Source organism: Marmota monax, unplaced genomic scaffold, assembly GCF_021218885.2.
Source record: "Marmota monax isolate L192 unplaced genomic scaffold, Marmota_monax_Labrador192_F-V1.1 WCK01_AAM20220418_F8-fsc00044, whole genome shotgun sequence".
In the NCBI taxonomy this organism is placed as follows: domain Eukaryota; kingdom Metazoa; phylum Chordata; class Mammalia; order Rodentia; family Sciuridae; genus Marmota; species Marmota monax.
Window position 1 is genome coordinate 8,448,048 of NW_026695198.1, and position 27,462 is coordinate 8,475,509.

At 33.0% G+C, this 27,462-nt stretch overlaps 1 protein-coding gene across 2 annotated transcripts in view; it reads right to left on the reverse strand.

Moving 5' to 3' along the window:
• The window catches only part of Atp6v1h (ATPase H+ transporting V1 subunit H), a 108,909-nt gene that overhangs the window by 30,413 nt on the left and 51,034 nt on the right, over positions 1-27,462 (reverse strand). For both annotated transcript variants that reach the window (XM_046428590.2, XM_046428591.2), the window contains 4 exons: positions 19,969-20,147; positions 18,510-18,635; positions 6,465-6,566; positions 768-881 (listed from right to left, as the gene is read on the reverse strand). In XM_046428590.2, coding sequence (XP_046284546.1) covers positions 768-881; positions 6,465-6,566; positions 18,510-18,635; positions 19,969-20,147 — 521 coding nt within the window. The remainder of the gene's footprint in view (positions 1-767; positions 882-6,464; positions 6,567-18,509; positions 18,636-19,968; positions 20,148-27,462) is intronic.

Consider the following 27,462-nt stretch of genomic DNA (forward strand, 5'->3'; position numbering starts at 1 on the left):
ATAACTTTGTCCTTTAGAAGTGCTAGGAACAGTATCATCAGTTATAGGTACTGCATATTTATTACTTGTGCCTTAACAAAAACAGTTCAAAACCAGAGCACCCTTCAGTAAGGTTGAGAATAGAGAGGCATTTGAACTGTTCAGAAGAGTGCTGAACAACCAACCTACAGCTAAAAACAGCCAGGCAAAATAGGATCCTCATTTATTCTATCTTGTACACAAAGGGCTTACCATTATGTCTAAGCAGTTGCTCTCTATTTTAAGTGGATACAAAAGGTCAATAATCTTCATTTTAAAAATAAAAAGAGATGAGAGAAAAGCATGATCTGGCTACTTCCAAAGTAAAAGGATGTAATGAATGAAGTTTAAGAGTTGAATTTGAGTTAATCAATCAGCTTTTAGTGTTTTTATGTGAACTGATAAAATTCATTCAGGTTAACCATATGCTGAATAGTTAAGACCTTACCAAACTGTAGAATCAGTGGCCCAACTAGATTCCATTCAACTCCAAAAAAGACTGATTCACTTACATCACAAGGTTCCTTTCAAAAAACTTGTGAAGTTGTTTTAGATATTAGTACTTTGAGTATATTTTTCTTAAAAGTATTAGTGTAGTTCATTTTCAAATTATCATGTCATTGCTCTAAATAGTAAAATACATTTCTATTTTTTTATCAAAATCACTAACTTTAAGAACAAGCAGTCATCAGAGCATTTACAGAACTTGCAGGTCAATATACAAGTGTGAGTGAAGAGCTGAGGCATACCAGTTGTGCACCATGAGCTTCTGCACAGCCAGCAGAGCATTGTAGCGGACCTGCTGGTCTTCATGATGCATGTGGTTCATTACCAGCTGCTTCCCACCGAGCTGCTCAATAACCCTGCAGAATAGAAGAGAAAACTTGGTGAAGATGCTACAATTACTTTCAAACTCATGCTGTTCATAAGAAGAAAGTTCAAATATGAAAGGATTTTCAAAAATGACAATGGATGGAAGTAAACCCAACACACATGCCTTCTTACATGGTTTGTCTCTGAATTACAGATTTAAAATATTCAAATATATTCTCTTCTGAATTCTTAATGATAAATCCAACTGTTATTTGAGTTTCTAAGTCAGAGAAGAGAAGAGATCATCTACCTGGATACCTCATAGATCACAAAGTACTCTAGTTGATCATTTCTGGATAGTTGAGTATTAACTTCTTTATTACCAGTATTTCTGGCTTGCTTAAAATCAATATTGAGCACCGTCTATTATTTATAACTTACATAAGATCAATATTAAGGCCAGCAGTTAGCATGCCGTGTAACAGATACAAGCTTAGATGCAGATAGTAAGGGACAGAGGGTTAAAGAGCATCCATGTTAATTTCCTGGAAAAGACCCGATTTTAAGATAGCTGCCTGTTTCTCATAACCATGGGATATGCCATGTAACCTCCTGGGCAATGAAGCAGAGGAGAAAATTCATGTCTTCAAAAGAACCAAGATGACTGACAACCAACATTGTTTTCTATCACTGTACCCCCCTAACACACTGAAAATTCACTTACTACAGACAAAAGTAAAGTGAAAATGATTATTTTCTTCATAAATAAAAAGAGATTCTCTGTTCTTAAAGTGTAGTTTTTAAACAGAGCTATGGAGTCTCTTTTAAACTCCAACACAACAATGTGAATTTCTATGTCCATTCTGTATCCACCAGTATGATCTGATGGGTGATATCTATCATTTGTCAGGTACAAGAGACACCTTAATGAAATAAGGCATGTAGTGGTTGTTTCAACTTCACAGATCAGTAAGGCTTCTAATATTAGTAAGAAATGAGTGGATGGGGGTCAGGGGTGAGAGGGAAGCTCTCAACTGCATACTTTTTCATATTTTATTTTAGGAATCTTTTCAAAAATGTGTTGAATTAGTGGGGGAAGAGAACAATATAAGAATAACGAAACATGTGAGTGCTTACTGTGTGCCAGGTACTATGCTTTGAAATGCTATCTGATATACCAGTTCAATTATTAATGTGTTATATTAGACAACTCCTTTGCTGTCTAATAAAGTAAATTCCTCCCTGCAAACAAGGAGAACAAGGGCATCTCTATTATATCATTGCTGTAAAGATTAAAGGACATAAAGCCCATGTCCCTGCAGTGTGGTAAACCCAGGTCTGCTTCTAGGATGACACTAGTTCTGACACCAGGCTAAGATAACACTAGCTCTGACCCCAAGTCTACCTCCCCTCAACACATTCTCCTATTATACTCCAAGAGATCTCTGCAAAATACTGAATATCATTTTCCATACCTAAAATAATTCAGTCACTACCGCTGCTCTTAACAAAAGGACCTAAATCCTTCAAATAGTCAACAAAGCCCTTCACAGGCTCATTTGGAGCCCCTGCCTAGCTTCAGAGAATAGGATCACATACTTCTTGTGCCCAGGGCTTGCTCTGCATATTTAGCTTATGGCCAACAGCACTATTAGCCCTGCCTGAAAGAAACTTAACTGCCACATACATTTTCTCCACAGGCACTTCACAACCTCTTAGGCTTAGAAATCTACTGAGTACTTCAGCAGTACGCTGCTACACTGGGGAACTTTTTTAAACAGCAAAATAAATAGCAAAAAGACCCAGAAATGTAAACAATGTGGTACTAAACAGACTATGTAAAGGATTCTTGTTGATTGTGGGAGAGTAAACACAAGAAGGCGGATCATAGCCTTGTTCTACTTCAGTTGAAAATGTGTCAATTGATGACTCAGCTTTTCATCACTTTATACAGATCCGTGATTGACCATAAGAGTGCCATAAGCATTAACATGGGGATTACAAATTAATTTTAGTAGGTAGTGAAATTTACCAGTCTAGAATCTGCCAACAATGAGAATCAACATACAATCTCAGGAAGCTGCCATATTATGTATAAAATATGACCGAATGAAAAAACAAAGGGATCATATATCATTTAATAAAAATATGAGCACTTTTCTACATGTTGGGCACAGTGCTCAATGCATCATTTTTTTTAATCTCCTGTACCCTCACAACAAATGTATTACCAAGGAAATTACAGAGGATTGACATTTTAAATCCTTGCCCTTTATACTATCTTCTCATACTAGCACCAGCCAAGAAAATTCTGTAGAACTTTGCTTTTAATAATTGATACTGGATATGTGTGTACACAATTTACTGAAAGCATTCATTTTCAATCTACATTTTACTGCTCTCCACCCCACAGAATCTAGCAGGTCCTAGAGTGGGGATAATCTTACCCCACTGGAAATCACTGCTATAAAATAGTCATTTCTTTTCTTCTCAACTAGATATGCAAGTCAAGTATCAATTACTTTCGGATTATAAATATATCAGAGATGCTTGAAAAAAATGAAAAAAGAATTCTCCAGCTGGCAGATTATAATGAGAGATCATTTTTTAAAAAGGATATTTTGATGATTTAATTTAGAATTAAGATTCAAGTACTTCATTTTTTAGCTATTGTCTAATATGGATAACCTTGTTAACTATATTTCAAAATACATTGAGTCAATAGCACATTAAACTTTAAAGACTTCAAATATTATAATACATGATTAGCAAGTTTAACCCTAGTAAGAACATTTAAGGAATGCACCAGCTGGTGAAATAGAGAAATATAATTTTAGAATAAACTTAAGATATTCTAAAAAGTGCAGAACTATTTTTGTTTATTCTAAAGGTCTTTTTCCCTCTTAATATAGTTTAAATAATTCAGATGAGTTTATATTTTCTAATAAGAATTGTGTTGTTTAGAATTGTACAGAGGCTAATGAAATTATATCACTCTATATTATTATCCCATGCACATTATTAAAAACTAGTTATTAAACTTCAGGCATGACATAATTTACATGAAAGTGGATACTTCTATATATATGCATCAATTTGCCCTCTAGAGTTCATAAGCTCAATGAGCACAGAAACCACACCTATCTTATTCCCCTTATAATTAGGAAGGTTATTAGTTCTTTCAACAACAAAAAGGTAATTTAGAAGATCTTTTTGCCAGGGAAAAATACAGAAGCACTTTCTAAGCATAAAAGTATTGGAAAAAACCACAAATGTTTCACTGGAACATAAGCTCCAAGGAGCAATACTCAGAATGGTAACCAGTACATTAATAAAACATCAATGATTTCATGAATGATTTTCACTACATAATAACTGAAATTTCTGTTTGATAAAAAATTACAAACAGAAGTTGTTAATGTAATAATGTAATTTAACATAATAATGCTGCAGCTTAACATAATAATGTGAATAGCAAATTTTAAAAATGTTTATCATAAATGCTAATGTTCCTATTAAATCATATAAGTAGTCAAAGTATCAAAACCACCAATGCCATTTTCTCCTATAAGAGGTTAAACAGAAACAATAGCACTTAGCACTGCAGCAAGAATCATGAAAATAATGTTCTCATATATTGTTAATGAGAGTCTGAATTGGCCTACATTTAATGATATTTTTTAAGTGTTCACATGGGGCTGGGATATAGCTCAGTAGAGTGCTTGCCTCCCATGCACAAGGCCCTGGGTTCAATACACACACACACACACACACACACAAAGGTGCTCACATGTTTCATTCTCATTAAATCTATTTCAGGGAGCCAGCAAAAGGAAAGTAATAAGAATTTAAAGATATTAATTCCATTTTAATAATAATAAAAAATTGTAAACAAACCAAATTTGCTATAGTAAAAACAAGAAGCTGAAATACAGGTAACTAAAAGTAGCATTACATTATATTTTTAAACGTTAGATGGAAAATATTGAAATAAACAACTAAAAGCAAGAGATAAGAGAGAAAATATTACAAGACCACAGTTTTAGAACAAAAAAAAATGTATGCATAGCGGAAGAACAAGATCATTAAAATTATCTCATGGTTTGCAGCATCAGGATGCTATTTTTTCTTTATTATTCTTTTCTATAGTTTTCAAGTTTCCTGTATTGAGCACTTGTTACTTTTCATGATAACTTTAATTTTCAACACAGAAACTGATTGGGTTTGGTTGGCAAACAGTTTGTGCCACTATTAAAAACAATCTATTTGCATGTGCTATGCTAGGTTTTGAACAAAGGAAATAAGAGATACTTACCTGATATAAGTCTGTATTTTAAGAGAACAAGTATGACTTCTTTTGGCAATTCTTTCCGCACTTATTATACCCTACTGTATGGTGAGTACTATGCCTAGTCATATATGTTGCTATTTTTGAGAAGTTCACAATATAGTTGGGGAAAGAAATATAATCAGGTTATCATCGTACTAAACTACTCACAAATGTTACATAATGGAGATATTATACAGGATACTGTGCTTCTATGCTTGAAGATATGCATCTCCCTCAAGTTACTTACATGCTATTTTATAATGTTTAAATATTTATAGACAATAAGGACAAAGAAGTAGTCATGAGTAATTATGGAATGCTAAAATCTTCAAATATAACCACAGCTTCACCAATTTTTTCCTCACATTCTAACAGTTCCTGAGTTTATTAACTTCTGTTGCTTGATAAATGTGTGTGTATGTATATATATATATATATATATATAGAGAGAGAGAGAGAGAGAGAGAGAGAGATCTTCATATATAGCTTTGATGAATATAAAATATTAACATTACTAATAATGAAAGCAGTCAATAATTATTGAGTATTGACTGTACACTGTTCTAAACACTGTATCTGGAAGAACTCCATTGACCTCATTAGAAAGAAATATTATTATCCCAATTTTATGAAATAAGGAACCATTTAGAAAGGGAAATAGCAACAATTAGAACATAGCTATTCACACAAAATAAAACAGCCCTTTTGCCCCATTTAATGTTTTTCCCTTTGATATAATAATGGCACCCTGATTTTCTATTTTTTTCCTAGAAAACCTGTATATCTTTTTGTTGTTAATGCATCTAAGTTAATTGTGTGACCAATATCACCTCCTCTCTAACTTGTCTCCTCAATACTTTGGAATATATAATTCCAATACTATCTTTCTACTATAACTTTTCTTAAAGATGTTGTATTTTCTATTATACTTTGAACCTACTGAGGTCAATCATAACTTATAAGTCATCTCTGTAACTACAAATAGTAATAGAAAAATAACTAGTGCTCACAAAAAGTCTAATGAATTAAATTATACAAACCAGAGAAAATCCTTAACATGAAATTTCTAATGTAATCTCTGATAGCTACTACATAACACTATTATTGCAAGTGTTCTTATATTTTTATACTACTCATTTTTAATTGGGTTTATCATAATTCACACTATTATGGTAATCTTGATTCCATTTACTCAATTAGTTCCTCTATTAAACCACTCTATTTTACTTATATAGGCACATTACTTAGGATTCTATATTGAAGATTTCAAAAAACCCAAATGAAATTATTGGTTTTCTCTTACCGTTTGCCTCGTGGATAATGCCGCACATATTCTCCAACATCATGTGCAGCAACAGCTAAGACTTGTGGATCATCTGATACCTCCAAAAGTTTTGTCAAGATTCTGTAATAAATTTAATCCAGAGAGAGCAAGTTCTATTTTTTCTTATAGATCACAGATATAATCCTAACATTTTCTTCAAAGTAGATGTTTATAAACATAATCATATTCTTTTAAGAATTTCACTATTATATATAAATTAGCAGTTCTTAAGCCTTTGTACATATATAACAGGTTAACTTGAAGATTCACAAAATACACCAAGCTGAGTCCCAAAATATCATAGGCTCCCTCTCCCTCTAAAGAAAGACAGCTAGAATGTGAGTAAGAGTTATTTTAATATGAGACTACCAGTGGATCTTTGTCAATTATATTTGTTAAATAAATCACTTGTAAATCACAGCACCAATTGTTAGTATTGGGACAGAGTCTTCTCAGCACCCTACAATCAAAATGATAGATTAAGCACTAAGCCACTCTCTCTTGCCTTATTTCTAATAAAATACTGGGACTAAGTCCAATCACTAAAGCAACTGAATGTTTTCTAGAAGATGGCAGCCTAAATCCACCATTCTGACTCTCTTGCTTATCTAATAAGCAAGAGAGTCCCTCATGCAACCATACAGAGTGAAACTTCTTTCAGAGCCTCACAGGTATCATGAGACTATGAACTAGGGATTGAAGCAGAGAAAGCTGCTGCTGGTCTACTACATTTTCTACCTCTCTTCACAAAGACCACCAGCGAGAGGATGTGGATCCACCCAGGTGATGTAAAAGTCCCTGGGTGAAGGAGGAGGAAGACAGTGCTGCTCAGAATCCAAGGAGCTGGGGAAAGACTGCCTTCCTCTTATTCAAGAAGCACATAATTTCTGTTATTTAAACTGTTCAAAGGTCCAGAAATGGAGGGGAAACTTCTCAACTCCTTTCATAAACAGAGAATATTATAATAACCAATCAGAATAGCAATGTTTAAATGGCTAGGTAGAAGACTAACATAAAACAATTGTTTTCTAATATGCCAGCAACAGACACCCAGAAATAGAAACATAAAAACATTAACAAAGTATCAAACTGAACTCAGGAGTGAACTCAAAAAGATAATTTATTCAGCTATCAGCTCAAATGTACCCTCTGGCTTAAGAGCCATATCACTAAGGCAGGACTCTCTGTGATACTCTTCTCATACTTCATTTTTCTTCATAGTACTAATTGCCACCCATCATTATGTTCTCTGTCTCCTTGATTGCTTATTTGGTCTTTCTACCCCAAATTACAATGTAAGCTTAACGACAATAAAGACTTATACTTGCCAATATATCTGCAACAACTAGAACCAGAGTGACCATTCAATAGATGCTCCAACAAACACAAGAAAAATATAAATCAATAATTTAAGTGTTAGATTGGTGATGCCAAGTGGGAAAAACAATTTTGACAGCTCCTGATGGAATTTAACATACACAGATCCTTAAACCTAGCAATTCTATTTTTAGAGCACTTCCTTACAGAAATGTTTTCACATTTTCACAAATATATATATATGTACACCATCTTTTAAAATGTCTACAACAGGGCTGGGGGTATACCTCAGTGGCAGAGTACTTGCCTAACATGAGCAAGGTCCTGATTAAATACCCAGTACAAAAAAAAAAAAAAAGACTAAGTCATTCTTAGTGACTTCAAGTTATCATTTGTAAAAAAGATAAGTATCAGATTAAGACTCAGTGGTAGAGTGCTCACCTAGCATGCATGAGACACTGGGTTCGATCCTCAGCACCACATAAAAATATTGTGTCCACCTCATCATTACCCTAAGTACATGTATTAATACACAAATGGTATGAATATACTGTGTGTACAAGCTGTGATATGAAAAATTGTGCTCTATATGTGTAATATGAGTTGTAATACATTCTGCTGTCATATATAACAAATTAGAATAAAAAATTTTTTAAAAATATTATGTCTACCTAAAACTAAAAAATAAAATCGAAAAAGAAGAAAAAAGAAAAAAAACATCCTCAGTATGATGGTGATAGTAGAAAAATTCATCATTATTTTCATCACCATCATTCATTACAATTACCCAGGTGATATATGTCTAGGCCCCAAAAGAACACTGGAGAGTCTACCTTTGGTTCCAGTTCCCCCAGAGAGGAATCTGAGATGGAATAGCAGTGAAGAAGATTCACTTTAGTTCTGTATGCCTTCACGAGTGCTGGAATGACCTGAACCAGGTCTGTTTGATATAACTTGGATTTCATAGATTTAGCAATACACACATTTAAAAAGGTTACCTAATTTTACCAAGATGTCCAAGATGTTATTATGCCTTGCAATTGCTAATTATTTAAGATATTTAATAAAAAAATTGAAACCACTGAGTGGTTCATTTTCATACAAGCCATTCATTTACAAAATATGTCCTATTTCTTAAAATCTTAGTAGGAAATAAAACACAACTATCTTTACTTTTATTATTTACATTACAACAAATATATAAGAGCAATAAAACCCTCTCTTTGTTCAAAATTTTTACCAATCTATGAAATTTGCTTACTTTGATTTCTAGATAACATTTACTTGGCAATGTCTTCTAAGACTGAAGCCTAAGGTCTCTGAGTATCTTTTCCTGTCACCATCTCAGCCTATCAGCTAGCTAAAATCTATTAACAACAGGAAGCACTGATAAAGACCCCTGTTGTCAATTAAGGAATCATTTCATTTCATCATGAAGTAATTGCACACCTTCTACTTTCTGGAGTAACTGGAAAATTTGGATTTCCAAGTTATAGAGAAGAAAGGAATAACCACTTGTTATACATACTATGCATGTTTCAAACTGTGTAAAATATTCTCCATAACAACACATAAATGATAAAATGAGACTTATAGAAGTTAGGTAATATGCCTTTCAACATTTCAAATGTTAAAATGATGTTAAAAATGTTGCAATTGAAATCTTAATTATTATCTGCTAACTGTCCAGCCACACACATAACACAACTGCGCCCTGACAGAAATTCTTTCAACTCCAGCATATGTAATCTAAAAGATGAAACAAGATATATATTCAATTTTCCATATACTTATATTTTGAACACTTCAAATTATGCATGTTTCCTTTATAAAAGGCCAATTTACAAGTTATTCTAAAGTTAAATTCAACTGAATTTAACTTTAATTTTAAAAGATTAAACTGATATTATCTTGACATTTTAATAAGATATAGCTTTAGGAAGTTGTAAGTAAATTGTGTTAAAATTTATTAAACATAATATTTATTCTGATTACCTCAAACTGGACGGAAGTCAGAAAATTAGAGCTCAAGCCAAACCTGGTTGCCAACTGCCTTTGTAAATAAAGTTTTTCAGAAACATAGCCATGTTCATAGTTTACTTCTTGTTCATAGCTGCTTTACCACTACAACAGTAGTGTTAAATAGTTGAGACAGGGAGTAAATGATTCAACAAGTATAAAATACATAACATCTGAGCCTCTATAGAAACAAAGTGTGTCAATCCCTGTCTTAAACCATATTCAGTGGCTTAAACCATTCTCCATGTGGCTGAAATCCTGATACCCAAAATACGATGTACAAACCAACAACAACAGTACCACCTGGACACCTGGAATCACAGGCCCTACTCTAAACCTACTAAGTTAGAATTTGCATTTGAACATGATCCCATAAATATTTGAAAAGCACAGTCAGACTCAAAGAATGCTAGAATCAGAAAGAATCACAGAGACTTTCTATTAAAAATCTACCAAACACAGAAATTATTTTAATGGTTCTCTTTGAGGGACATTTAGTCCACTGATATCTTCCTATTGTCTGTAAGTCTGTTAAAGTAATATTTAAATTATTAATATAAATGTTCAAAATACGTTACAAAAAATACTTTTGTTAAGAAAAAAGAGCTCCCTCCCAAGCCATCTCTGAGTACAGTTAGTAAGTCAACAATAGATTCATCAATCATAATCTAAATTTCTATCACATTAACCACAAGCTGTGATTCTGTCAAATACTCTAATGGTGCCCAAACAGGAACATGCCACACAGCTTTGTAGTTAGAACAAACATGACTTACAACTCTGATGTTTGTTAGAAATGCTGTCTTGAAAAGTGTCTATATAAATTCAAAACAGAATTTAAGCTATTATTCTCATTGATCAATCAACAAATTTGCTCTGATCCTTCTTCACAATGTTTCCCTGCCTGTTTCATAAACTTGTTGCTCTCTTGGCTTTGCTTTTAACTACCATCAATGATTTTTTTACATTTTTTACATTTCTTATTCAAAACACATACTTATTTCAAAACTATAACATAAAAGCTCCAAGATATTTTTGAATACCATTGCACTCAAAGGTAATAGAGGAAAAATCAAACTTATATCACATACTTGCTGAGTCTGAAATTACCCCAAAATATGTCACAGCCTGAAATAAGTGTGGTTCTCCACAGATGAAAAGGTCAGCACTCACAGTGCTTTTAAAATAGCAGAATTAAAGACTGCAACTGCATCTATCTCTTCAAATAGTTTTAAGAACAGCACTAATGTACCCTTCCTGTCTATCATCCTATGCAACTAATTTTCAGGAATAAGATGAACAATGATTTCAAACTTGTCATCATCATGTAAACATAAAAGAAAAACAAAATACCAAATGCCATTTTTTCTGGTTATTTAGAAAAATCACAAAGGATCATACAAAGATAAAAAGGAATAATATGATGGAGTAATAAAACCTAATGCCAGGAAATAGAATATGCACTTCAAATGCTCGTATTATGTGTATCATACATAGAAATAAGATCTAAATAAGAAATATATGCATGCCTAAATATATTTCATCAAATACATGTATCTACTTTTGCTCCTTCTGTCTCAGACTACGCTGTTCAATATGACATCCACTAGTCACATGTGGCTATATAGGCAAGTGCTCTACACTGAGCTACATCCCCAGTCCTACCTGTGGCTATTTAAAGTTAAATTTATTAAAATTAAATTCTAATATTAAGGTTTTTTGGTGATACCATCAACATATCAAGTACTCTTTGGCCATAAACTACCATACTAAGTAACACAAATACAAACTATTTCTACTTGCACAGAAAAGTTTCATGGAAAAGTAGGAAATGAAAAATTATAAAAGGCATCTGTAAAAACATCAAAAAACCAAATGCACTGGTATAAACTTAATGAAATATAATCAATATCATAACATTATTTGAAAGTAATCCAACATAAACTAAGGAATATGCCATGTTCATAGACCGGAGGACTACCTCTCCCAGCAAGTTTTTTAAAATATCAATTCCTTCTAGAATGAACTATTGATTCAATCTGAGTCAAAATCCCAAATAAAACCATTTACATGACAAGCTTATTCTAATATTCATATAGAAACATAAAAGGCAAAATCCAAGACACCTTGGAAAAACAACAAATTTGGAACACTCATATTATCAGAGACCTTGACTCACTATAAAGCATGACAAATTAACACAATGTAGCACTGGAATAAGAATAGAGAGATAATGGAATAAAATAAAAAAATTCAGAAAGACATTTGCATAGTAGTGATTCTAGCCAAAGCAATTAGGCAAGAAACAGAAATACACTCAGATTAGAAAATAAAAAGTAAAACCACCTCTATTTGCAAATATCATAATCTTGTACTAGATAATGCAAAAATTCAATTAAAAAGCTGTTTAAACTAACAAAAAGAGTTCCAAAAGACTGAAGAATATGAGATTGACCTATAAAAATCAAATATATTTCCTTAAGCTTACAGTGAATGATTGAAAATTAAATTAAGAAAAAAAATCCATTTGTACTAGCGTCAAAAGCAAAAATATTTAGAAATAAATTTGACAAAACAAATGTAAAACTTGTACTCTAAAAATTTAAAGCATGGTCAAAAAAATATGATCTAAAAAACAGAAAAAACTTATTTAAAGTCTATATATTAAATAGTTAAAAATTATTTATAGCTTCAACACAATCTCTGTTAGAGTTACAACTGGTTTCTTTTTTAAAAAAATATTTATTTTTTAGTTGTAGTTGGACACAATGTCTTTATTTTATTTAGTTATTTTTATATGGTGCTGAGGATCGAACCCAGGGCCTCACACATGCTGGGTGAGTGCTCTACTGCTGAGCCACAATCTCAGCCCTCCAACTGGCTGCTTTATAGAATTTAATAAAGGGATTCTAAAATTCATAAGAAATGGCAAGGAACCGAGAACAGCCAAAACTATCTAGAAAATTAATAGGCTTCTAGTTTCCCATTCAACATATAAACAACTTGGAAGTTATTACTCCCTTCCCCCCAACAACTAAAAAGCTTGAAAATGAACTCTTCTTAAATTCATCAGACAACTGAGTTCTAAATGTACACTATTACCATGTGAACTAGAGAGACAGGTAAATACAGAGAATCAAAGCTTATTGAGAGCAGAAGCTACTGCTGGCTCCATCAACTTGCAGGAATATTTCAAGTATAACCGAATAACTGCAGAAGATTTAAGCAGTGGCTGGCTTGAGAGAAAAAAAAAAAAGTCCTCCTAGGGGCTAATCTAAAATTGCCTGTATCTATTATACAAATTCAATGGAGACTGAATAACCTTATAAAACAGCAAACAATAGGCCCAGACAGTTTCAGGAGTTAATTCTGGCAAACATTTAAAGAGAAAATGACATCACTTTTCTATAAAATATTACAGAAAATAGAAGGAGAAGGAATACTTTTTAAATCATTCTATGAGACCAACATTACCATAATCCCAAAATCAGATAAAGAATCACAAGAAAGGAAAATTACAGAGTACTATCTATCTCTCATTAGCATAGATGCAAAAACCCTCAACAAATACTAACAAAATCAAATCCAACAGTATAAACAGAATTATGCACCATGACCAAGCAGGACTGATTACAAGAATGCAAATCTGATTCAATATTTGAGAATAAATTAAAGTCATCCATCATATTCAACAGGCTAAAAAAGAAAAATCACATGATATCATCAGTAGGTATAAAAACATCATTTGACAAAATTCAACACCTATTCATGATTAAAAAAAATTATTCTCAGTAAATTAGGAATAAAAAGAAACTTTCTTGATAAAGAAGTACAAAAAATCTACAACTAAATCATACTGAATGGTGAGACACTAGATGTTTCCCCGTAAGATCAGGAGGGATATCCTGTCTTGCCACTCATATTTGCTGTCATAATGGAAGTGCAGCTAGTGTTTAATAAAAAGCCAAAAAGGAAATTATAGCAAAGATACAGAATATAAGGTTAATACATAACAGTTTTCCTATACACCATCAATGAACAATTGGAATTTGAAATTAACAGCACCCAAAAATAAAATACTTAGCTATAAATCCAACAAAATGTGTAAAAGAGCCACATGAGATAGACAAATCAAATAAATTAAAGAAAATCTAAATAAACAAAGAGATTTTATGTACGTAAGTAACAAGACTCAATAATGTGAAAATGTAAATTCTTCTCAACTTGATCTATAGACAGAATGCAATTCCAGTAAAAATTCAGCTGAGTTATTTTGTGGATATCAAGAAATTAAATCTTGTTTCCATATATTTAGTTAGGGAGAGGCAAAAGACTCAGAATGCCAGTGCAATAATGAAGAACAACAAAATCATAGGACTGACACTACTAATTTCAAGACTTACACTAAAGTTATAATAGTCAAGTACAGTATGGTATTTACAAATGAATATACAACTAGATCAATGGAACAGAACAGAAAATTCAGAAGTGGACCCACACAAATATAGTCAACTGAATATTACTCAGCTTTAAAAAAGAATGAAATCATAGCATTTTCAGGTAAATGGATAGAGCTGGAGAATACCATGCTAAGCAAAATAAGCCAAACACAAAAAAACAAAAGTCAAAAGTTTTCTCTGATAAGTAAATGTTAATCCATAGTGGGGTGGAGGGGTTGGGAAGAATGAAGAAACTATGGATTATGCAGAGGGGAGTGAAGGGAGGGAAGGAGTTGTGGGAATGGGAAGGACAGTGGAATAAGACAAACACTTTTACCCTATGTACATGTATGATTATACTATGGGTGTTACTCTGCACCATGTTCAGCCAGAGAAATGAAAAGCTGTGTTCTATTTGTTTACAATGTGTCAAAACATATTCTACTGTCATGTATAACTAATTAGAATAAATTTTTTAAAAAAACTTATAGAAATGTACAATGCAAAAAGTGAACCCCAAGGTAACAAATGTATTTCAGTTAATAACGAACTCTAGATAGGGCAGAGGGGTTGGAGGGGTGGGGAGGAGGCATGGGGTTATTAATGAGTGTGGAATGTGATGATCATTATTATCCAAGTACATGTATAAAGACACGAATTTGTGTGAATATACTGTGTGTACAACCAGAGATATGAAAAATTGTGGCTCTATATGTTAATAGGAATTGTAATGCATTCCACTGTCATATAAATTTAAAAATAAATAAATAAATAAATAATGCATCAAATGCTAGCTTATCAACTATAATAAATGTGCCACACTAATGCAAGATGTTAAAATCAAAAGAAACTCTGTGCTGGTGGGGATTAAGATAGGATGTAAGAATGCTCTGTACTTTCTGCTCAATTTTCATGTACACCTAAAATTTTTCTAAAAATTAAAGTCTACTATCTTAAAAAGTTATAGTAAGGTAATTTGTGCATTGTTTGTAACAGACAAATCTGGCAATAAATCTAAATGCCTATTACTTAGAGATTGATTAAATAAGATGAACTCATTTTTAAAAAAGAATTAAAAAAGATCAAAGTCATGTCTCATTTCAAAACTTACTATAAAGCTGCAGTGACCCAGACAGTGTGGTACTGGCATCAGGAAAACCATATAGACCAGTATAGTGTCCAGAAATAAACCCATGTGTGTATAGTCAGATAAATTTTCCAAAAGGGCCAAGAATTCAATGGGGAAAGAACAGTCTTTTCAACACACTGAAAAATCAGACAGCTACATGCAAAAGAATTGGACCTTCGTCTTACACAAATATAAAAATAACTTAAAAGTGAATCACAGACCGACATGTAAGAGCTAAAACCACAAAAATATTAGAGAAAGCATGGGATAAATCTTTGTAAGCTGAATTTTGTTAATGGATTCTTTGACACAAAACCAAAAACACAAGGAACCAAAACAAACAAACAAACAAACAAATTGGACTTGATCAAAATCCTAAGTAGACTCTTACACTTCAAAGGATACCACCAAGAAAGCTAGGAATCACACAAAAGGGAGAAAATGCCTTGTAAATCATATGTCTGATCAAGGACTTATATTCAGAATATTCAGATGATACCCTGTGGTTCAACTTACAATTTTTTGACTTAATGAAGGTATGAAGAAATATGCACTCAATAGAAACCATACTTTTAGTTTTGATTTGTAATCTTTTCCAGAATATCAATATGCAGCACAATAGTCTCTCATGATACTGAGCAGTGGCAGGGATCCATCATTCCGCCAAATCACAAGGGCAATCAACTGATAAAGTACAATGGACTATGTTGCTATGATGTTTTAAGTTAGGTATATTAAGTGCATTTTAAACTTATACTACATTTACCAAGATGTAGGTATCAGAAATTGAGGGGGCATCTGCATAAAGAACCTTATAACTTAAATAACAACAAGGCAACCCAAAAGAATATGAGTCAAGGACTTGCTGGTAAGTGGATGGAATGGGAGACTATCATTCTAAGTAAAATAAGCCAGACCCAAAAAGTCAAAAGGTCAATTGTTTTCTCTGATATACAGAAACTAATACAAAATAAGGGAGTAAAAAAAGAGAAAGAAAGGGAAAAAAGTGGGGGAATAGAAGATCAATGAACCAGATGTAGGGGCTTGAAGGGGGTATGGAGGAGGGACAGGATAAGGGAAGAACAGTGGAATGAATATAACCTAACTTTCCTATGGGTTAGGACTTCCTACTTTTTTTTTTTTTAGTTGTTGATAGACCTCTTATTTATTTATATGTGGTGCTGAGAATTGAACCCAGTGCCTCACACATGCCAGGCAAGTGCTCTATCACTGAGCCACAGCTCCAGACCCCTAACTCCTATGCACATATATGAATAAGCCACAGTGAATCTCACCATCATGTACATCCACAAGACACTAACTGGAAAAAAAAATAGCAGAAAGACTAGTAGAGCAGAGGGAAGGGATATTATGTATAACTAAAAACAATCAATAAAAATATGTATAGAAAGCAAAATATTTACCTATTTGTGTGTGTGTGTGTGTATGCACGTACATACATACACATCAAGGATTCAATAGCTACTCCTCCAAAGAAGATATAAAGAGGCCAATGAGCATAAGAGAAGACCTTTGAGATCATTAGCCATCAGGAAATACAAATAGAAACCTCAATAAGCTACCACTATATATCCATTAAAATGACTGGAATCAAAAAGTCAAATAATAAACCTTAGTAAAGAGGCAGAAAAATCAGAAACCTCATACATTGTTGGTGGAAATCTATAATTTTATAGCTATTATAATTTTAATAATAAAATTATTTTAATAAATTGTTATTATCTTACATCATAGTTTTAATTACAATTTTAACTTTGGAAAAATAGTCTAGGAGTTCCACAAAGGTTAAATGAAAAATTACCACATGACTAAACAATTACACTCCTAGTTATCTACCCAAGCAAGAGAAATAAAAACTTTACATCCACACACCAACTTCTACAGCAAGTATCACTAGTCTTATTATTCATAATAAACAAAAAGTAGAAACAATCCAAACATCCATAAACTGATGAGTTCAAAATAAAATGTAGTCTTATTCATACAATGGAATATTACTCAACCATAAAAAGGAATGAAGTACTGATAAATGCTGCAACATGAACCTTGAACATATGGTGAGTGAAAGAAGCAAGATACAAAAAGTACAAATATATGACCCCATTTATGTGAGATTATGTGAGAGAGACATGAAGTGGTTGTTTCAAGCTGGGTAAATGGGTGGATAGAGAGGTGATAGCTAAAGGACATGGGAATTATTTCAGAAAATGTTCTAATATTGACTGTGTTGATAATCATGCACAGCTGTGAATGAATCAGACATTTTGAATAGATGAATTGTATAATATGTAAATTGTACAGTAAGATACCTGCACATATGTGGTCACCTTATCATGACAAATAAGCCTGCAAAACACTGAGAAAATGTTATTTTCAATAAAGGGTGCTAGTTCAATTAAATAGCCATATAAGGAAAAGAGTAGATTTTTTACTTCTACTTTATACCTTACCCAAAAATCAATTCCAGATAGACGGACTTCTAAATGTTAAGAGGTAAAATAATAAAGCCTCTATAAATTAATATAAAAAGGAAGCTTCATGAACTTAAGTAGGCAAAACCTTCTTAACCAAGACATAGGACATATGTCTTAGGGAAACATTAATAAATTGAGCCACATTAAAATTTAGAGCTTTTGGGCTGGGGATGTAGCTCAGTGGTAGAGCACTTTGCTAGCACATGTGAGGCACTGAGTTAGATCCTCAGCACCACGTAAAAATAAATAAAGGGACTGTATTCATCTACAACTAAAAAAAAATATTTTAAAAATTTTAGAGTTTCTTTTCATCCAAACACCATTAGAGAGTGACATAGCTGTTGCAGAATGAGACAATATAGTTGTAAGGAATATATGAAAAAATAAGTCATACTCTGAATACAGAATTCCCATTAACATGCAAAAATAAATAAATAAAGACTTGAATGGGTACTTCTCCAAGAAAAGATGATGTCCCAATAAAAAGGCATTCAACTAAACTATTCAGCATGAAAACATAAACTAAAATCATAGAATACGTAAGATTTAAAGAATGACAAAAACAAAAGTTGATGAGGATTTGAAATAACAGGCGTTAAGAGTGTAAAGTGGAATAAAAACTTACTTCAAGAGTTCATAATTCTTCTCATTTAGCCTCACAGCATTCTCTCTCCAAAATTTCTCAGATTTGTGCACAGGACTCCATTCCAACCTTCCAGATTTAAGTTCTGAACTATATTCATCAAATGAGCTATAAAATTTTTAAATGAATATTGTGTATAATAAGAATTTGAGTTATTCCAAAATTAAGCATAATCAAATTTCTTCACTGGTGATTTAAAATTATGAAGACTGACAATATATAGTAACAAACTATCACTAAATAAAGTTTAAATAGATTTAATAATCTTTAATGAATTCTATGAAATTTTATTCAAAATACTAAGATCAAAATTTTATCAAAGTACTCACTCCTGAAAATTTGAATACTGCATGAAATATTTAAATGAGCACTTGTTTTCAAAATCCTTATCCCAATAAGTACATGAATATGTATTAGGAAAAAAAAACTGTTTAATCTATCAGAATTTCTACTGTGACACTTGAAATACTGATGTTTGCCAGACTACTAGGCATAATAATGTGAACATATGTAAAAGCAAAGTACTTTAACATAAAATAGCATACCCTAATACCTTTAGACTATATCATAAACTATGATAATTTATACATCATAAAAATAAAATCACAAATATCTGTACAATATTTTACAATGTGACTACCAATAATGTAGAGGTAATTTATTAATTGAAATAATCCATTATAGATTAATTAAAAACATCTGTATGTATAACAAACTGCAGTGCACTTTAATTCAGAAACCACTCACTCTGTGTACAGTAACTTGGTTATTCAAAACATCATAATCTGATATTTTTCAACATGGTCAGCTAGTAGACAATGTCAGGACATGCTGAGATTTTCTTTCAAGTAAAAAATTAAAAGAGATGTAGCCATTAAATATTGACTGGTAATTCAGTGAAAGCATGATAAGTAAGATGATTGGGGTATCCTGTTCAAATAAAGTAGTTACTTAGTTTTATGTAGGGCCAGTTGGTATAAAAAGTGATAGTATTTTTAACATTCATATCCTACACCTTATAACAACAAAAATAGAGATAAGCCAACTGTACACATCACTCTCATTCACTGTTTATAAATAAAAATGGTAATCTCAACGGAGAAGAGGTAACCCACAGCTCTAACCAACTGTTGCCATGTAAAAATGATATTTCAAGAGAAGACAGCATATCTCAGGGAATGCTCTTGATTTTCATACTTGGCAATCAATTCAGATTCTGAAAAAATTATGCAACTCAGCATATGTACCTGTAGCCCCAACCCCCCAGGAGACTGAGGCAGGAGGGATCTCTGGAGCCCAGGAGTTCACAGCCAGCCTGGGCAACACAGTAAGAACCCCCACTCCCTGCCAAAAACAAAATAAAACAAAAAGCTATGCAAATCAAACAAAGCCCAACAGATCCAGTATATGAGAATTTTTTAAAGTAATAATACGAACACACCTAAGGTCCTGGACACTTTCACCAAGTTTTTCTAAAAGAAATTTGATGTCTTCACTGATATCTTCATCATCATACTTCTGCTGTTCCAGGTTCTCCAACTGTTTCAGAACTTTGCACTGAATCATAGCCAAAGCATATTCCTGACGAGTTTCTCTTTCAGTTGACTTTTCTAAAAAGTTCTGGGTTAGAAAAAGAAATAATAAAAAACTTTATAATTTTGTCACATGATGTTCCCAGATTTCTTCATTTCCTTTTATATCCTCTAACTTTCCTTCTGTTCTCAGATATAACCATCACTTTAAGTCAATGACTTCATCGTGATATCCTCCTTCATGAGTGCCTCTCCCTTATTAGAACTCTACCTTTGATTACTTACATACTGTTATAGTTTGAATCTGAAATGTCTCTCAAACTCCCAGGTGTTAAAAGCTTAGTCCCCAGCCCATCATATTACTGGGAGGTAGTAAGAACTTTACAGATGAAGCCCCTAATGGAGGAAGGAGGAAGTTATGTCACTGGAAGCATACGTTTAAAGGGGATATTGAGACCTTGGCTCCTCCATCTCTCTCCCTTTGCTTTCTGGCCACATATGAGGTGTGTAGCTTCCTTCACCACATGCTCCCCACTATGATGTGCCCTTCTGCTGCAGGCCCAAAGGCAATGGGGCCAAGAAACCACAAAACTGAAACCATGAGCCACAGTAAGCCTTTCCTTCTTATGGGCTGATTATCTGAGGTATTATGTCACTGTGATGAACGTTGACTAACACACATACTTCTGGCTTACTAAACATATTTATTGGCCCAGACAAGCTTCACAACACTAAATACACTGAAAACAAAATCCACCACAATCATTTCTCACAGCCCTGCTTCTGAGTACAATACAGTGAACTTCATTTGTTGCCCAGTTAGAACACTAAGGATGCTAAGAAAAAGAGTGCTCCTGTGATTATCTCTCTAGTTTCCAGTCAGTTACATATTTCCCCCCTTAGAAATCTATGCACAAAGAACAGTAATTTTAAAATTCTCTTGCTTGAACAATTATCAGAAATTTTTTATGGTATTCAAACAGTTCCCTAACTTTCTTCTGCACTTGTCTATTTTTAAGAGAACTTACAAAGGGCTAGAGTTGTGGCTCAGTGGTAGGATCACTTGTCTGGCATGTATGAGGCCTGGGTTCAATTCTCAGCACCATATATAAATAAATAAAGTAAAAAGATCGACTGACAACTAAAAATACATTTTTTAAAAAAAGAGTATTTCTGAAAATAGCAAAGGAATCAACAAATTTATAAAGACAAACCGTTCATTGAATTAATATGTATACGATGGCCATCATCACCTTAGGTACATGTGTGGCTGCTCATACGGTACAACGCTACATTATGTACAACCAGAGAATGAAAAGTTGTGCTGCAATTATGTACAATGAATCAAAACGCATTCTGCTGTCATATGTACCTAATTATATAAATAGATAAATTTATTTTAAAAAGAATTCAATTAACCCAAGAGAAGACAAAAATTGAAAAGAGAAATCAAAAAACAAAGGAGCAAACAGAAAAGAGTAAAATGGCAGATCTAACCCAACCACACCAACAATCACTTTAAATGCTAGTGAAGTAAACACTCAGGTTAGCAGGCAGAGATTATTAGAACATATTCAAGACTCAACTATATATTGTCTAAAAGAGACAAACTTTAAATATGAAATCAAAGATAGGGTAAAACTAAAAAGATGGAAAAAGATATACCATTCAAACTATAAGCATAAGAACTGGCTTATCACATAATTTCAAATAAAGTATATATTGAGAAAAGAGCTTTATCAGTGATAAAAGAGAACATTTCACAATGACACAAGGGGACCATTTATTAGGGAAACACAACGTGCATAATGTAATAATAGAGCTTGAAAATTCATGAAGCACAAACTAACAAAATTGAAGGGAGAATAAACAAATCTAAAATAAAAGCTAGAGATGTGAACAGCTCTCTAAGCAACAGATAGAACAACTAAACAAAAAAATCAGTACACCAGAAGATCTGAATAATAACTATCAACTACCCTGACCTAATTGACATTTACAGAACACTATTCCCACCTGCAAAATACGCATTCTTTTAAAATGAGCATAGTACATTCACCATGATACATTATGAGTCAGAAAACAATTCTCAACTTTCCAAGGGTTAAAAATTTACAGAATAGTTCTTTATCCATAATGGAATTCAATTAAAGACCTGTAAATGTCTACTTTCTATTTGGAAAGATAACAATGTGCTTCTACAAAATCCACAGGTCAAAGAAGAAATTATCAATGACATTAACATTTGAACAAGCCTGTGTCCTTTACTAAACTGTGAAATCCTAGTCCATATCACCCGACTAGATAACATAGATCATGTTTAATTCTTCCCTTAACCCCAGCTCCTACTATGACTACTCCTATGAACTACTCTCTCCCAAGACATCTATTATTTCCTTCCACAAATTCTTTTGAGATCTTAAACTGTATAGAACCCTAAATCTAATAACCTCTTCTTTTAAGAAACTCTTCCTTTCCTTATTTCCTTTTCTGAGATTTTACTTGTTCTTCTATTAAGTTTTCTGTTACCTTTTCCAGTTACTTTTCCTACTACCATCTCTTCTAACTTTAGAAGCATGAAAGTTTTTTGGTTCACATGGTCCCTTATTGATCTCCTACATGTCTGTTTAAACTCTATATGATATTATGGTAATAATATCATTAGTGGTTTCAACTATAACTTTAACACATTCAATATCTCAATAGGACAGTCTGTGTTATGGTATTCTCAATTCTCAAGATAATGGCACCTCAAAGATCAGTCATCTTTTATTCTCCCCTTTTCTTCAATCCTGTCAAATCAATCAGTAAGCCTAATTTTTCCTTGAAAACAAGTTTTAATTTCATCTCTTCATCTGATAAAGAATATAAAGGAGGAAATAATGTGTTATGAAAAGTACTTGAAATAAAATCTTCCAGAAACAACCTATAAAATCTGGGAGCAACATAGTTTTATAAGATCCTAAAACTGAGTAGTACCTTCACCCAACAAAACAAAAAAGTGACCAGGCCTACTGGCACACACTTGTAATCCCAGTGGCTGGTAAACATGAGTCAGGAGGATCATGAGTTCAAAACTAGCCTCAGCAACATAGGCTGTGAGCAACTCAGTGAAATCCTGTATCTAAATAAAATATAAACAAGGGTAAAGCACCCCAGGGTTCAATCTCTGGTACCAAAAACAAAACGAAAAAGTGGCCAATCCAGCCTCATTTAGCCTTTGGAAAATTTGTGGTGCAGCAAGATCTTGACTTCACTAAGTACAAGATGGAATCACATGACAATTCAGATCTTTCCATTACCAAAATTAAACTTCTAGCCATGAAATTACACATTTATCAACTGTAGTGATGACCAGTCTCAAGGTGAATGCTTTCATTAAAAAATTAAGAATGAATTTTAAAATATCTGAAAAATCCAAACTCAAATTCTATATTACAAAAATTAATAGACACGCAATTATTCTATCAAATTCCTATAAGTTTCTAAATGCTCACTCTCACTTTCTGTACCATCCACTGTGGGTTGTAAAGGATGCACTACACTGCTTACACAGGTGATAAAGATCACACTTCATGCTCACTCTCACTTTCTGTACTATCCACTGCGGGTTGTGAATGGTTCATTGCACCGCACTGCAGTGGTAATGCAGGCCACATTTTAAGATTTAAAATGTTTCAGTCTTGCCAGGCATGGTAGCACATGCCTGTAAACCCAGTGGCTCAGGAGGATGAGGCAGGAGGATTGTGAGTCCAAAGCCATAGTGAGGCCTTAAGCAACTCAGCGAGATCCTGTCTCCTATAAAAAAAAAAAAAAAAAAGGGCTGGGGATGTTGCTCAGTAGTTAAGTGCCCCTGGGTTCAATCCCCAGTGCCAAAACAAGTCTCAGTCTTGCTTCATTCACACCTGTATCTAATAAGCAAGATGGAGATTTAATTGGCAAAGTCTATGCAGAATTTCTGAAATAGGGAATAAGGGATAGATTTGAGAATACAATTTTTTCATGGCAATATAATTTCTATGCCAAAGTGAGAAAAATAGTCCCTATACACTCAAGCTAGAGCTAGCCTCTTTGAAAGTATTAACTACTTGCACAGGAAAATGCATACATCTATGAATAAGTACATGTAGATATGAGTTAAAAGTTGTGATAAATACAGTTAATGAAAAGAAGATAGTAATTTGATGGTAATTCTTAAGACTTTCTGATAAAAATCAGAATTTTAAAACAAATATAATGTCCCATATCATTATACATATAATTCAGACTCTTGACTAAACAGAACTAAAAGGGGAAATAAAACTCAGAGCAGATGTAGAACTCTAGACAACAAAGATAATCTCCAATGCCTGTCTCAGTCATAGCTCCAAAACCTTCTAACTTATTTTAGAAACTAAAGATTGACAAATCCATTTAACCAACAGCAATAACATTTGCAAAGACCTGGGGTTCCACACCTACCATGCATAAGTGAGATTGACATTTTCAAAAATAAAATTCATCCCTCAAATGGAAAAATAATAATAATTAGCAGCTGCTAGATTTGCTCAATTCATAAGGGCTCAACAAGCTTCCTAAAGTCTCCAGCATAAAAATTTCCTTCTCAGTTTCAGGATATGGGGGGGAAAAATACATGACTAGACCATATTGAGAGAACCTCATCAGAAAAATCTTTTTTTTTTTTTTTTTTTTTGGTATCAGGGATTGAACTCAGGGGCATTCGACCACTGAGACAGTCCTATTTTGTATTTTATTTAGAGAGAGAGGGTCTCACTGAGTTGCTTAGTGCTTCGGCATTGCTGATGCTGGCTTTGAACTCGAAATCCTCCTGACTCAGCCTCCCAAGCTGCTATGATTACAGGCATGCACCACTGCGCCTGGCTAGAGAAATCACTTTTAAAGGACACAGGGATTTGAAAATGATTTTTCAAAACATTTTCCCCAGTTTTTTTGATGGTCTAAATCATGCCCTTACAAATGGCTTAATTTTAGCTCAGTTGTATATATCAAAGTTGTGGATATCTAAAGACATTCTTTTGAGTTTTGGTCCTCAGCATACTCACATAAATAACTGCATTAACCCAAATTTAGCATTATTCAGCCCAAAAAAAAACAAATATTTCTGCTAATGGACTGATCTATTTAAATAATCCAAAATATTAAAAATTACAGACGATGGAAGCCCAGAAATTGTCATAAAAAATTTCATGCATTATGGGTAAAAATTGAAACTACAAATATAGTTTACATAGAATTTTAAATCTTGCTTAGTATTTGTAAAATATCAATTCTGCCTCTTATAAATCAAACAAAAATAAAGCACTACATCTTCATCTGGGCTTAACATTAATAAGAATTCACCTTACATATAAGATTTAAAGAGGCAAACTTCTGGTGTTCTATGATTTTATAAAGAGAAGAGATAGAGGAAAGAGTATGTATCATGTACTCACTATTGCCAGGCATCTCACTATTACTTCACTGAATCCTTATCTTACCCAGACATGAAGTGGGTTAAGTATTACTACCCACCCTTCACCAATGAGGAAACCATTTCAGAATTCAAGCCATTCTCCCAACACTAAACAAGCAAGTGCGGAATTCAAATCTAGGTCTATCCACTCCAGGCAGACTCCAGTCTCACACTGTACTGTCACTTAGAAAGAAAATTAAGAAGGAGCTATACTACTCCTCATATTTCAATACAAAAGAGACAATTAATCCAAAGAGTTTCCATATCAGGTCAAAAAAAAAACTAAGAATCTCAGTCTGGCTCTACACTTCTTGTGGCTTTTTGAGCTTTGCATACCATAAACATGGTGAATTCATCAAGTCACCCCATCAAGACAAAGATTTAAACAAAATACAAAGGCATTTTCAAACAAAAATATGACTAACATACAGAAAAGGATAAGTAAATACAAACTGAAAAATAATACAGTTTACTTCCATATTAATAATTACTAAGGAAACTGTTGATTTTTCTATCAAAAGAAGTGAAAAGTCATACAAAAAATAAGAACAATAATTCAAGATTATCTTTCTAGAATAATCTAATTGGAAGAACATTGAGTCAAAGGTAAGTATTTTTCCTAATGGTTTAACAATTACAAAATATATCTTATTTTTTGAAAAGAGCTTTTCAATAACAAGTTTATGAACAACTTTCAAATTAGAGAAAAACATTTATGGACTAACAGAAAAAAAGGGATTTTCTTCCTCTAGTCTTGCTTTCTGTGATATGTTTTTATGTGGATTATTGTAGTGAATGTATTCTTTTTTCCTTCTTTATTTAATTTATTGTGTGTGTGTGTGTGTGGTGGTGGTGGTGTATGTGTATATGTTACTAAGGATTGAACCCAGGACCTCACATGTACTAGGCAAGGGCTTTGCCACTGATCTACATTCTCAGCCCTACACATATAAACTTAACATATAAACTGAAAAATAATACAATTCACTTCTAGAATAATCCAACTGCACTGAAAACTAGCTGCCAGAGGCTCTGAGGTACACTGATTTTCAATACAGCAGCAGCTTCAAGCAACAGACAGTATGTTATAGAATTTTATCATCATAGTTTTAAATATGAGAACAAAACAACCAAATGTTTTTTAAAAAGAAACTGAAATCAGTCAATAAAGAAATCAACATAAACATTAATAAATTCAATGCCATTACCCTATTCCTATAGAAAGTTTTTCTTTCAGCACTTTTGTTCAATCTCTTGTATAATCACACACATTTTTGGGGGGGTCTATTATATGCCCAAGATTGATTTAGTACACATTTATTTTTTGAAGGACATTACCCTATTGGCATCATCAGTAAGGTCTAGTGACAAATTTAGGAGAGAGAATAGTACTCACACCAGAAACATGAAAAAAAGGTGAAGTATGGAGATGGAAAGCAAATGCCAAAGGCTCAGAGGACAACCCAGGAGCCCAACAACCTCACCTCCACTGACCATGGCAGATGCGCTCACTACCAACTTGAGTGCACACACCATCTGTAGTCGCTAATGTAAACCATGATCCACCTAAATTATGACGGGGGCCGAGAATTCAAAGACTCCCCCTAGTCCTTCCTTCTGTTTTTCAGTGCCTACTACAATTCATCTTGAATTGATGCCTTGTGTATTTAGGGAATAGAAATTATAAATAGCACATAAAATGTCAACAAGGCTCCACTGGAAAATTGAGGATAATTTATACTTTTTTCTTAATATTTCTCTATCGTACAATTTTTGTAAACAAATGAAAGATCTAAACTAGCTCCATTTTTTTCCAAATGGTAGATGCTTCATTTAAACTAGAGGATTTTAGTAAAATATGGGCTCCTATGAATTTACTAGATTAATAAGGAGGAAAGACAAGAGAGAAACTCACAACATAAACTAACAG